This window comes from Myotis daubentonii, chromosome 6 (genome assembly GCF_963259705.1).
Source record: "Myotis daubentonii chromosome 6, mMyoDau2.1, whole genome shotgun sequence".
Classification (NCBI taxonomy): Eukaryota; Metazoa; Chordata; class Mammalia; order Chiroptera; family Vespertilionidae; genus Myotis; species Myotis daubentonii.
In genome coordinates this window covers 93,352,164-93,365,014 of record NC_081845.1, presented here as the reverse complement: position 1 = coordinate 93,365,014, position 12,851 = coordinate 93,352,164, and the positions used below count along the sequence as shown (strand labels likewise).

The following is a 12,851-nucleotide window of genomic DNA, read 5'->3' as shown; positions in this document are numbered from 1 at the left end:
CTTTCTCTCATCACTCTTCCTGGCTCTGTTCTCTGCCTCCTGCAAGGTGCTGCAGTGTGTACTTGCACGTATGCACACGCTCACACACAGCAGATTGCACACTGCGGCCGGGAGAGCTGGCCTCCCGCACGCAGAACCGCACTGTCTCGGAAGGCGCCTCTCTGGTGAGCTCCCCTGAAGCCCCTGGCGGGGCACGCTCATCTCTGTCAGCAGGCAGCTGTGCCTGGGCCCCGGCATGTGCAGGAAGCCCTAATGTTCTGAAATTAGGGTCAGCATAGAGCATGTCATTCAAACCCGACTCCTCTGAGCGTGGAAGAGCGTGCTGTGAGTAAATGCACTGGCCCGCCCCGACGCCTGGATTGTGCAGCCCCTCTGTGATGGGCCAGGAGGCCCATCAGCCTGCTCTTCTCCCCGCTCCCCATCGTAGCCTCTGGTTGTTTCAGGAAATTCTAGGTTAAAGTTTTTCTCAGCCGCCCTAGCTGGTTTGGCTCTGTATATAGAGCCTCAGCCTGTGGACTGAAGGGTCCTGGGTTAGATTCTGGTCAAGGACATATGTCTGGATTGCAGGCTTGATCCCCAGTAGGGGGTGTGCAGGAGGCAGCCAATCAGTGTTTCTCTCTCATCACTGATGTTTCTAACCCTCTCTCCCTCTCCCTTCCTCTCTGAAATCAATAAAAATATATTTTTTAAAAAGTTTTTCTCAGCCATTATTACACATTTCAAAATATATTTTAAATTAAAATGTGAATGGCATAGGTTAAATGTACATTAGTAAAATATATGCAGTGTGTTCAATATAGATTTACTTTAAGATCAAGGATGATATAGAAATATAGAAATGTAAATAAAATATTGATAGCTGTACATTAAAAAGAAAATTTGTTTCTTAAATAACTCTTCCCAACATTTTGTTTTCTGCCTTGAGGCGATGCCCAGTTCATAGCAGAATCTCTGCTGATGCTTTCAGAGCCCAGCACTGGCGTCCGGCCAGGACAGAGGCAGGGGCCGCTGCTCGCGGGAAGGGGCGGGCGGGGCTTCCCTCTCCCCTCTCCTGTTGCCTTCGTCTCCGCTCCACCTGCCTTCGGCTGGGTGGTAGAGCTGTTAACCACTGACCCAAGAGGACTCGGTTTGGGGACAAGTTTGGGAATTCCTCGGAGGAGGAGACATCAGCAGGGAGCTGGGCCAAAAGGATCGCCTGTCCCACACAAGGGCTCAGCTTCCTGAACCCGAAACTTGTAAGGAAAGGAATGAACGGCCCAGTTGTCATTAGTGCTTCAATCTCCTTTTTCTCTTCCCCTCCCCATTCCCTCCTTCAGACTCACTGGTCACAAAACTCCTAAGAATCTTTTGCTCTTAGAAGGGCTTCTCAGTAAGAATCTGAGATGAAGGAAAGATAGTATCATAGGCACTCTGTGGTCTTATTAATTTTTAGAGGGCTATTCTGTTGCTTTAGGTGAGTCGGTCTTTTATCAGACAAGTGAAGATGGCAGAGGTCAGTGAAGGAGACAGTGTCCGCTGGCGGTGGAGCGAGACGGTGGACATGTGGGAGCACAATGGTCACATTCACTTTGCTCCCAACTGCTTTCCTTTCTGCTTCTTCTAATGTACAGATGGGGCTGATTGTAAAAAACAAAACAAAACTAAAAAAGAAAAACGAAGGTTATTGAGAGCTGGCCACATCCCAGGGACTGTTCTGAGTGTTTTATATTCATTAACTCATTTAACCCTGATAGCAGCCCAAAGGAGACAATTTTTAATCATTTGAAGAAGAAGAAGCTGAAGCACAGAGAGGTTAAATACGCTGCACGCAGCTAGTAAGAGGCAGAGCTGAAAGGCCGTCCCAGGAGGCCTGGGCTGGTTCCAGAGCCCATTGCTTCTAACTGTAAGCCACACTGCCTATCAGAGGGGCTGGGCCTTGGCACACTGGCACAGGGAGATGGGGAATGTATTTTGATTTGGTTATTTTGAGCCGTATCTGACTTTTGACCCATTGGGTCCTTTCTAGGTTTCAGGGCATCCTTTGTTCTTCAGTTAGGTCAGCCTCAGCAACTGCTCTGTTAGGTTGGAAGCCCCGCTTTGCTGGGCATGTATAGAATGATAGACGCAGTGGTTCCCCCTGCGGGGATCTGTGGGGTCCCTCATGGATCAGGCCTTGGGAGCAGGGAGCGAGGTAACCTGGAAAATGTCACCTGTATCTCAGGCCTCCGCTAAAAACAGGCAGGTGTTTTCAGCCCTTTTCTGAGCCTGGCCCACTTCTCTCCATTTCCATCTCCATAGGAGAGAAGCTGCTCGAAGGACAAGTGATCCAGCTCGAGGACGGAACCACCGCCTACATCCACCAAGTGACAGTGCAGAAAGGTGAGGAGGGCAGGCAGCCCCCACCGAGGAGCCCTGCCTGGCACCGAGCTCCAGAGAAAGGCGGGCATTGCTCTCGTTACAGAACCTCTTTCCTTTGAGGATGGACAGCCTGTGCAGCTGGAGGACGGCAGCATGGCCTACATACACCGCACACCCAAAGGTGGGGCCACAGGCATCGTGACTGCGGGAAGGAAGGGAGACGAGCTGGCGGCGGTGGGCGCGTGGAGTGGCATACCCTGGGAGTTGGGGCATAGTCATGGGAGCGTGGCCCCCAGCTCCCCTGGATTAGCAATCTCAACTGCCTTCTCTTGTGCGCACCCAGGAGGCTGGCCTTGGGGGTCAATAGCATGAGTCTTGATGGCGGCTGTGGTCCCAACACAACACAAATCTTAGGGCTTTAAATAGGACCGAAGGATGTCATCCAAGACCAGGAGCAAAAAACTTATATTTAAGAATAAAGCTTGTGCCCTGGCCAGTGAGATTAGTGGTTAGAGCAGCCGTAGGCAAACTACGGCCCGTGGGCCGGATCCGGCCTGTTTGAAATGAATAAAACTAAAAAAAAAAAAAGACCGTACCCTTTTATGTAATGATGTTTACTTTGAATTTATATTAGTTCACACAAACACTCCATCCGTGCTTTTGTTCCGGCCCTCCGGTCCAGTTTAAGAACCCATTGTGGCCCTCGAGTCAAAAAGTTTGCCCACCCCTGGGTTAGAGCATCGGACTGCACACCGAAGGGTCATGGGTTCAATTCCCGATCAAGGGCACGTACCTGGGTTTCTCTCTCTCTCCTCCTCCCTCCTTCCCTTCCACTCTCTCTGTAAAGCAAAGGAAAAAATACCCTTAGATGAGGATTAACAAGAAACAAATAAACCAAAAAAAGACTAAATTTCCTAAGGTACTGAAGAATAACAATTTATTCCTTCCGCAAGTAGTTTCCTGAGTGACTACTTGTGTGTGCCTGGGTTGCTACGTGTGGAATATACAAGCGAGTACAAAGTCTGACGGTCCCAGCTTCCCTGGGGTCCAGTGAGGGAAGCAGAAGGGTTGTAAATAGTCACTGAGGAGCTGGTCGTCACAAGCAGAGTCCAGGCTCAGGGAGGGCCTCTGGGGAAGTGACACTGGGCTGAGGGCTGAAGAATGAAGTGGACTCGGCTAGGGAAGAAAGGGTGGCAGGGACAGAGGAACACCCTTCGTTGGCCCAGAGATGGGGAGAAGGAATGGTCCATTTCAGCAACTGCCAGAAGTTAGAGTACTGGGGGTGAGGGCAGAATCGGTAAGATGAGGAGATGACGCCAAACAGAGGCAGGGCCCAGAGCCTGGGGCGTCAGGAGAAGGGTTTTGGCCTTTCTCCTGAGACCAGTGGGAAGCAGCTGAACTGTTTGGGTCCACATGATCACCTTTGTGTCCTGCAAAGATCCCCCAGACGCCATCTGCCTGGAGGGAGGGGGGGAGGGACCACCAGGTAGGAGGTTCTGGTGGTCACGTAGGTGGAGATGGTGGTCCCCTCGGGTTCTCCAGGAGCGTGTGAGTTCCCAGCGAGAGCTCGATGGAGGCCTCGTCCTGAGGAGAGGCAGCCCCAGGAGACAGGCCAGGGGACACGATGCCGAGACCCTCCTGGGCCCAGTGCCTCTCCTAAGCGCCTGTCCCCACAGAGGGCTACGACCCCAGCTCCCTGGAGGCCGTCCAGCTGGAGGACGGCTCCACTGCCTACATTCACCACCCAGCGGCTGTGCCGGCGGACAGCACCATCCTGGCCGTGCAGACGGAGGTGGGCTTGGAGGACCTGGCTGCCGAGGACGACGAGGGCTTCGGCGCGGACACGGTGGTGGCCCTGGAGCAGTACGCCAGCAAGGTGAGCTCGCAGAGCCTCACCGCCCACAGCTCTCTTGGCCCTGCCCAAGCTGCCACCTCTAGAGGACAAGACCGCCCGTGCTTGGGCCTGCCTGGGCTACTCCCTCAGCCCCTGTACCCCCACCCCCGGCTCATCGTTCACATCCTCATCCAGGGCGTGCGTCCAGCCTGGCCGGCCCTGCCGAGAGCTGTTTCCGCTCACCCTTGTCTGCGCTGCCTCTGCGGGGGAGGCAGCCGTGAGCAGCAGTGACATCCGTAGTCCTGGCTTCGCTTTGGCTGCCCGGAAGCCCTTGCCAGTGACTTTTATTAGTTTTCCCCGTCCACTGAGGTCAGATGTTCTTGTGTGTATTTCTTCTCTGTGACTCATTTAGTCATTTGGGGAAATGACCTCAGGAGGCAGTGACGGGGCAGATGTGACAGAGCAGCTGGGATTCTTGGAACACGAGGCCCACACGGTAGCTCAGCTGCAAAGGAAAAGGATCCCGGCTCTTCAGACGTCCGTCAGTCCCAGCTGTCTGTGCTGGAGCCGTGGTCCTGCCCGCAGGGAGGCAGGCACAGAGACACCCGGAGATGGGGTTGTTTTTAGGGTGAAACTCGCGTGGCTGCGTCACAGAGAGGAGAAAACCCTAGGTCTTCCCACAATGGAGCACAAAGCTTTACAGCGGCCACCGGGCTGTGCCCACTCCCGCCCCTGTTCCTGGAGTGTATTTTAGGAGCCAATTTGAGAGTTGATGCTGTTGGAGACAACTGGGCTTTAAGTCACGAGTCCTGAGGTTTGTGCTGGCTCCGCCTCTACCCTGTCAGACCGTGGGTAGTCACTCTCCTCCCAGGCCTCAGCTTGCTCCTCTTTGATTTGATGAGATGGGACCAGATGACCTCAGAGGTCACTTCCAGCCTGAAGTTCCTTGATTCCCTCTATCACCCCGAGAGCTACTGAGACTTGGGAGTGAAATTGCAGAGCTGAGTGGGTTAGCTCGCTGGGCAGGCCTGGCCACCTGTGACCCTCCCCGCCAACCACCAGCTTCTGAATTGTCCATGAAACTTTGTCAGCCCCCTGACCCCTGACCTTGCCATGAATTTGGCCTCACCCACGTGACTTCCAGAGTTCTGTTTCAGGAGCTCCTGGAAGGCCAATGTCCCAGAACAAAGACTAGGGACAGTCTCAGCAGGACCCTCCCCAGGAGAGAGCAGCGAGCTCCCTGAAACGAGAGGCGGGTGGGAGTAGGTGGCTCTGGCACTGCTCCCAGGAGAGATGAAAGGGGGGGCTAGCCAGTTAGCTGGCGCAGTGGTTGGAGCTGCTGCTGGGAACACCTGTGGGTCCCCGCCCTGTGCTGCAGTGTGCCGGGGGGGGGGGGCCTCCCTGCTGAACCCCGGTGGGCCCATCCCCACAGCAGCCCCCTGGTTAAGGCCCCCTGAGCACAGGTGTCCCACAGGGAGCACGGGCTCCTCCCGTCAGAGGAGAGCGGGTGCAGAGTGGCGGCCTCCTAGCTGTGTGTGGTCAGAAGGGGGTCACTGGCTCCCAGCCTAGCTCGAGTGTGGCCGTGCAGACCACCCTCCCCACCTTACCGAGCCGGCGCGGGCGCTGTTTCTCCCATGGCTGCCACAGCCTATGACACGCGTCCTCCCTCTGCCCATTAGAGATGGTGGCGACCCCGCACCAGCCTGGTTCTCCACAGTGTCTGTTCCCTCTGCCCGGGCCTGTCACCCAGGTCGCCCTTTCCCCCTGGCAGTTGCCCCCTGCTTATTGGGTCTTAAGCTGCCCCAGGTGGGCCCTGTGTCCCACCTCTTTCCTCCTTTCATTGCGGAGAATACATATGGGGGACCCCACATTTTTTCCTCAGGTTCTGCAGGACAGCCAGGCACCCCATAATGGCAAAGGGCAGCAGGTTGGGGACAGAGCATTCCGCTGTGGCTACAAGGGCTGTGGGCGTCTGTACACCACTGCTCATCACTTGAAGGTAAGGTTGCCACAGACAGCTTTCAGCCTTTCCATCTCCCCACCAGCCTGCAATTCTACCTGCCCGCTTTGACTGGGCGTCCCTGCCCTCAAGTTGCTCATTGCCTACTGGAGGGAGAGAGGAGTATACAGAAATGTCCTCACGCGGGCTGTGACCACGAAGAGTGCGGGAAGAAAGAGAATCAGGGAAGGCTTCCTGGAGCAGGTAGCCTCTCAGTTGAAAAGGAAGGAAAATAAAGGCGGTGACTGACCTCTGGGCCCTAAAAAGCATTGACAAGCCCGTTCATGTCCTTGTCCCTCTGAATTGTGTGCTTGCTTGTCCTGACAGGTGCATGAAAGAGCTCATACAGGGGACCGCCCGTACAGATGTGACTTCCCCAGCTGCGGAAAGGCCTTCGCCACAGGTAATCTACTGGTGGAGGCCGAAGGTGGGCTGCTTCCAGTTGGAGGCAGAGGTTCTAGATCAGCCTTGGGGACTCCCCCTGGGGACCCTGGCACCAGGCCCCTTCCTGGAGAGACTGCTCTCAGAGCCCCCTGACTCGCAGGGCGCTGACTCTGGAGGAAGCCCTGTTTCAGAAGCGAGTGGCACATGGTTTACTTGAAGCAGAAGGAGACTGGGGGGGGGGGGGGGGGTCGGCAGAGACCCTGCCTTTCGTGTCAGCTCTGACACCGACCACGGTGGGGTGTTGGGTCGGCCACTGCCTCTCTGGGCTTCACTTTTCCTCTGAATCGAGAGCCTTAGCCCAGGGTTCCGTAGGTTCCCTCTCACTCGTGTTCTGCAATGGACCTGCCCCCGGGAGAGGGCAGGAGGGCAGAGCGGGCTTCCCGGCTCTCCTCGCCTTCCCAGGCGGGGGTGGTATAGAGGCAGACGCAGGCTTCGTGGGCCAGAGGAGGCTGGAGCCTCCCAGACACACCTGAGGTGGGGAGCCGCGAGCTGGGAAGTGAGGCGGGGGAGGATGAGGCCCCACGGAGTGTTCTTCTCACCCTCCCTCCCGCTTGGCGGCAGGCTACGGGCTGAAGAGCCACGTGCGCACCCACACTGGTGAGAAGCCGTACAAGTGCCCAGAGGAGCTGTGCAGCAAGGCCTTCAAGACCTCGGGAGACCTGCAGAAGCACGTCCGGACCCACACCGGTAGGCAGGCGGTCTGGCGCCTGGTGCTGTCCTGGCCACTGCCCCAGCGTGCCCCCTTCCTGACCACACCCCACCTCCACCCTCCACAGGTGAGCGCCCGTTCCGGTGCCCCTTCGAGGGCTGTGGCCGCTCCTTCACCACATCCAATATCCGCAAGGTACACGTGCGCACCCACACGGGCGAGCGGCCCTACACCTGCCCCGAGCCCCACTGTGGCCGCGGCTTCACGAGCGCCACCAACTACAAGAACCACGTGCGCATCCACACAGGTGGGCCGGCTGGCATGCAGGGCGCCCTCCGAGGCCCCGCCCTTCACTGTAGGCTTCTGGCGGGTCAGGCTGGTCTGTGGGCGGGGCGAGGGGGTTCTGCGGTTCCGGCCATGCCCTCGGAACCACCGTTTCCCTTGCACTGTGCGATCTGACAGGTATTGCCTGCCCTCCCAGCTCCCTGCCACCTCTCTCCACTCTGAATTCTCCCCCTCCAGCTGAGCACCCAGCAGCAGGCCAGGGTCAGGCATGAGGGGGACACGGCGGAGGGAAAAGTCCCCTTCAGCTCCTCGCTTCACCCACTGTCCTGTGACTCTGGTGTACCCTCGCCCTCCCCAGCGCTAGGTTCCTCGTCCAGCCTTCCGTCCCCTCACTCTGCATTGCACCTGACACGACAGTCACCCTCTCCATCCTCTGCCTCTTCTCTTCACGACCCTCAGCCTCACAGACCCCAGTGCTCCCCTCCAGCCCCTTCCTTAGCCCCAGCTTTGCCCAGCCCCCCATTTTCTCTCCATCTGTCCCCAGCAGCCCCACACTCATGTCCCCTCTATTCCACTGGCCATCTTCCCCAAGTCTGTCCACTTAGAGTTCCCGGTCTTAGTCCCTCCCCCTCCCTCTGGCACTCTCTTCACCAACCCTACCCCCCACCCTGTCCCCTTAGATTTCCCCTTGCCAGCCCCAGTTCCCACCCCCTCACAGCCCAGTGTCCCCAGGGGAGAAGCCATACGTTTGCACGGTGCCAGGCTGTGGGAAGCGCTTCACCGAGTACTCGAGCCTGTATAAGCACCACGTGGTGCACACACACTGCAAGCCCTACACCTGCAGCACCTGCGGCAAGACCTACCGGCAGACCTCCACCCTGGCCATGCACAAGCGCAGCGCCCATGGCGAGCTGGAGGCCACCGAGGAGAGCGAGCAGGCCCTCTATGAGCAGCAGCAGCTCGAGGGTGAGGGGCATGGGCCGGAGGTGAGAGTGGGGACAAGCCAGGCCTCCCCTTGGCCATCCGGTGACAGGTGTCAGCCTGGGCTCTCCTCTCCCAGCCGCCTCTGCAGCCGAGGAGAGCCCACCACCCAAACGACCTCGCATTGCTTACCTTTCGGAGGTGAAAGAAGAGGGTGATGACATCCCAGCCCAAGTGGCTATGGTGACTGAGGAGAACGGGGCCCCCCAGGTGGCTTTGATCACTCAGGATGGTGCCCAGCAGGTACCGGCCTGGGGCTGGGGGTAGGGATGGGGGGGGGGCACTCTGGCTAGCACCTTCTCCCTCTCTTTCTGGGGAGCCTGGAAGTTCTGACAGCCCCACCTCCACCCAGTTCCTCCCTCTAGCCTCTGGCTGTCAGTGAGCTGAGGCTGAGTCTTGTAACAGCCTCTCCTCATGCTTCCAGGGATCTCTGGGGCTTCTGGAGCACAGTTAGTTGCCCTCCTTACTTGGAGGCTGACAGGTCCTGACCACTTGAATGAGGCACTTGGATGTCCTTCTCAAGAGAGGCATGCTGGTGCAGAGGCCAGAGCACGGGGTGGCGATTCTAGCCAGCAGTAACCCTGACCTTGTCAGCACCCTCACTGTCAAGTGCACTGTGCCTTCGGGAGTTGGCATAGGATGAATTAGGTGGAGACCCTGAGTTGCATGGAACAGAACCCTGCGACAAAGTGGTGGTAATGGAAGTGGTCAGCGGAGTGGTCCAGTGTAGCCTCTGTACAGCCCAGGACCTGTTTCATTGCTTGTCCCTGACCACCTGTGACATGCAGCCCATCTCCTAGGTTACCGACAAGTTAACCTTGTTCGGGGGCAGGGAAACATCCTCCCAGGGCTTCCAGACAGCCCACCACTGCACTCCCAGCTCACCCTCCTCCTTCCTGTTGGCAGGTCAGCCTGTCCCCGGAAGACTTGCAGGCCCTGGGAAGTGCCATCAGCATGGTGACCCAGCACAGCAGCACCACCCTCGCCATCCCCCGTCCCGACGATACCCTTGCCGCATCGGGCACACATACAGTCACCATGGTCCGCGCCGATGGCTCCCAGACGCAGCCCGTATGACCAGGCAGCTTGCTTGGGGCTTCTTGTTCTCTTGTCCCTCCTTTCCGTTGGGTGGACATTTAAGTGCAGGCTACACTAGTCAAGCTTTCTCATGGGACCCAGATTCCCCTACAAAAAGAGCGTTCCCATCAGCCATTCCCTGTGGAGGGGCAGTTTGAAATCTCAGTCTATCCCGTATCTGTTTGCTACCACAGGCAAGTCACTCTTTATGCCTTTTTGTCCATTTCAAATGAGGGAGTTAAATGATCTCTGGGGCCTTTTACAGCTCTGTCCTATGACTCAAAATCCCTAAATTAATTTAGAGAAAAACACAGCATCAGTGAGCTCTGAACCCCAATTAATCTGATCCAAATGGTTTGATCCGTTCTCTTCAGGGTTTTCCCAGCCTTCTTATTGGAGGGATTTGTTGGATTGGGGGGAGGGAGAGTAATGTAAGTGAGTTGGAAAACCTCTTTCATCTGTATTTCAGGTCACAATCATTACCTCTGGGGCTGTGGTGGCCGATGACTCAAGTGTAGCACCCCTTCATCATCAACAGGTGGCGCTGTTGGCCACAGCCAACGGAACGCACATAGCCGTGCAGGTGGGTAGAGGTCTGGGAGAGGAGTTAGATGGAGATCTTGAGAAGGGCATTTGGCTCCAAAGGGGCTCACTTCAGAGGGAAGATCCCTTTCTTCCCACATCCACATGCCTGTCTCGGCCCTTCCTTGACTGAGGCAGAGTGGAGCAGCCCCTTCCAGCCTTCACAGTAACTTCAGTGGCAGTCTACCTGGTGGTCTAAACCCTTCGTCTCTTCCTAGCTTTATTTCTTCACCAGGAAAAGAAGGAGGCTCTCCAACCAGTGGTTCCCTTCTGTGAACAAGCCCGTCTCTCTGACCCTGGACCATTCTGTGGCTCCCTGGCCATACCTAGCCTAACAGGACTCTTCATCAGTGCACCTCCTGTGAATGGGGCTCCACTAAGTGTTCAGAGTGGCACTGGGTGGATGGAGGGAATTCAAAAAGTAGGCCACATACCACCACCCCTCGAACCTAGAAGAGGGTCTCACTCTCTCCTCCTCTCTCCACAGCTGGAGGAGCAGCAGACCTTGGAGGAGGCCATCAGCGTGGCCACTGCTGCCATGCAGCAAGGGGCCGTGACCTTGGAGGCCACAGAGACAGGGAGCGGCTGCTGAGTCCTGGAGGGCTGGGTCCCGTACATGGAGGAGGCACCGTGCCGCATAGCCATCCTCGCCTCCACAGGCGCAGGCGGAGGCTGACACGTGGAGGTGGCCACGTAGTCTCCAGGGTGAGAAGACAGCAGGAAAACGGCCTAACTGAAGGGGATGGGGGCCCTGCCCAAGAGGAGGGCTGGACAGCCGGAATCAGGGGAGTGTGTCATCCTCAGGAGCTAAGGACAAGCGTGGTCACCAGGCTGCACCGGGGCGTCCTCCCCTCAAAATCAGCTGGGCACCCACTGTCCTCTCTCCAGAGAACACCCTTCCTGCCCTCCCACTCCCCTTCTCAGGTGGCAATTGGGGCTTCTGTGGGGATTGGTCATCCACTCGGACTGGTCGCTGTCCACCAGGAGAGAGGCAGACAGGTCTTCAGCCCAGTAGGAACAGAACAGTCCCAGCCCCGCCCCTCCCAGCAATAACCACCTCCCCAGAGGCCAGCGAGATGCCGGGTCACCTGGCAGCGGGGTACCTCCTGCCGCCACAGTCAGAATTGCTCAGGGGCCTGTGGCTGGAGAAAAGGTGCCCGACCGCCCCCCACCCCCATCTGCCCCTCAACCTCTGTGGTAGAGGCAAGGAACAGCCTATACATACTGGGGATTGGGTTTAATTTTCTAAATTGCATTTTGATAATTTTTTCCTGCTGTGAGCAGTGGTGGCAAACGGGTGAATGAGTATTTAATAAAGTTTCAAGTTTCCACCTGGGTCCCTCCATTTCTTTCAGCTTTGAGCCCTGTTGACCGGGCCGGTCAAATCAGGCACTTGGCTCTGTATCCCTGGCACAAACTCCATGGAGCCTTGGTGCTGGACTGGTGGGATTGCCCTCCCAGGGCCACAGGCAGGAGGCAGCCCTGAGGAGCTGCCAGTGGCTTCCTGCCCACAGCCGATCAGGTGGGCTTCACGGTGGTCAAGCAGGACCAGTGCGACCACTGCTTCCAGGCTCTGGTGGGATCTCTGACCTTGTGTTACGTAGTCAGAGCCCGTCCAGACCCAGTCAGCTGCTCCAAGTGGACAAAGCCCCACGTCGGAGGGGGCAGGGGCACCTTTGCTCAGGTTACTGAGGGTCCCTGGTGCTGAAGCCCTGGCTCCGGTACCGAGCTCTGAGGGCGCCCTCCTTGGTGTCTGGAGCCATGTCATGGAATTCCAAAACCACAGTCAGACCCCACCAAAAAATGGTAGGACCAGACCAGCCCTGACAGGGGGGAAGGGCTGCGGGAGAAGGGATTTGATGGAAAGAACCTTTGGGTCTGACCCCTCCTGCCTGGGAACATTGCAGGGATTGGAGGTGCCCCGGGCCACTTCCTACCACCCAGGAACGGAACCCTCTCCCCCAGCCCGTGTGTCCTCTCCTCCTCTCCTGGGGTGCCTAGCAAGGTCGCCACTTACCCTGCACCTGCTCCATGGGGGCGGGGCCTGGGCCATGCCCCAGGGCAGCGGTTTCTCCAACGCCTAAGTTGGCACCTTCAACATCCACGACCCCTGTTCCCGGCGGGAGGGTGTCCGGCCCCGATGGGCCCTGGATCTAAAACAACTGGAAGCACTGCTCGGGAGCCCTGAGCCCCAAGCCTCTGCCACCCCACCCTGTGTGCCCGGACACAGCCTGGTCTTCGGGGCCAGGGGCCCGAGTGGGCAAGGCTCTGAGTGCCGTTAGTGCCAAAGCCCGGAGGACAGGAGGCAGCAGGTCACGTGCCAGGTCCGCCTGACCTGGAGAAGCCTGGCCCAGCCCCACAGTTCTGTGCCACTGCCTTTGTCTCCTCCTGCCCGGGAGGAGCCCCCACCCCCCAGTCCTGTCAGATGGCACTGAAGGAATGCTTTGTCCAGCGCCTACTCTGCTTACAGCCGCTCTCAGGCCTTCTTACAACTCGGGGGCTGGGTGTTTCTCCTGCTTTGCCAATGGGGAAGTTGCTCGAGGAGGTTAAGCAGTTTATGTCGGATCTGGTAAGTGTGGAATGAGACAGGACTCCCCTCACCCCCATGTGACTCCAAAGCCAGGCTGGGCCTGCGTCTGCCCACAGCAGGCTGTCTCTGGCAG

General features: G+C 57.6%; 1 protein-coding gene and 1 long non-coding RNA gene across 5 annotated transcripts in view; one reads left to right on the top strand and one right to left on the bottom strand.

Moving 5' to 3' along the window:
- The window catches only part of ZNF76 (zinc finger protein 76), a 37,553-nt gene extending 26,036 nt beyond the window's left edge, over nt 1-11,517 (top strand). For 3 of the 4 annotated variants that reach the window (XM_059701903.1, XM_059701902.1, XM_059701904.1), the window contains exons 3-14: nt 2,278-2,358; nt 2,441-2,518; nt 4,014-4,213; nt 6,054-6,170; nt 6,498-6,573; nt 7,176-7,301; nt 7,391-7,570; nt 8,281-8,514; nt 8,609-8,772; nt 9,436-9,600; nt 10,076-10,189; nt 10,676-11,517. In XM_059701903.1, the coding sequence (XP_059557886.1) occupies nt 2,278-2,358; nt 2,441-2,518; nt 4,014-4,213; nt 6,054-6,170; nt 6,498-6,573; nt 7,176-7,301; nt 7,391-7,570; nt 8,281-8,514; nt 8,609-8,772; nt 9,436-9,600; nt 10,076-10,189; nt 10,676-10,780 (1,640 nt within the window). In that variant the 3' untranslated portion in view covers nt 10,781-11,517. Of the gene's footprint in view, nt 1-2,277; nt 2,359-2,440; nt 2,519-4,013; nt 4,214-6,053; nt 6,171-6,497; nt 6,574-7,175; nt 7,302-7,390; nt 7,571-8,280; nt 8,535-8,608; nt 8,773-9,435; nt 9,601-10,075; nt 10,190-10,675 lie in introns of all 4 variants that reach the window. The other variant, XM_059701905.1, reaches the window with a different exon arrangement.
- On the bottom strand, nt 153-4,579 carry LOC132237428 (uncharacterized). The gene is made up of 3 exons (XR_009453527.1): nt 4,415-4,579; nt 3,131-3,176; nt 153-1,616 (listed from the first exon to the last, which is right to left on the bottom strand). It is a non-coding gene; the product is annotated as an uncharacterized LOC132237428 (long non-coding RNA).
- Nucleotides 11,518-12,851: the final 1,334 nt, after the last annotated feature.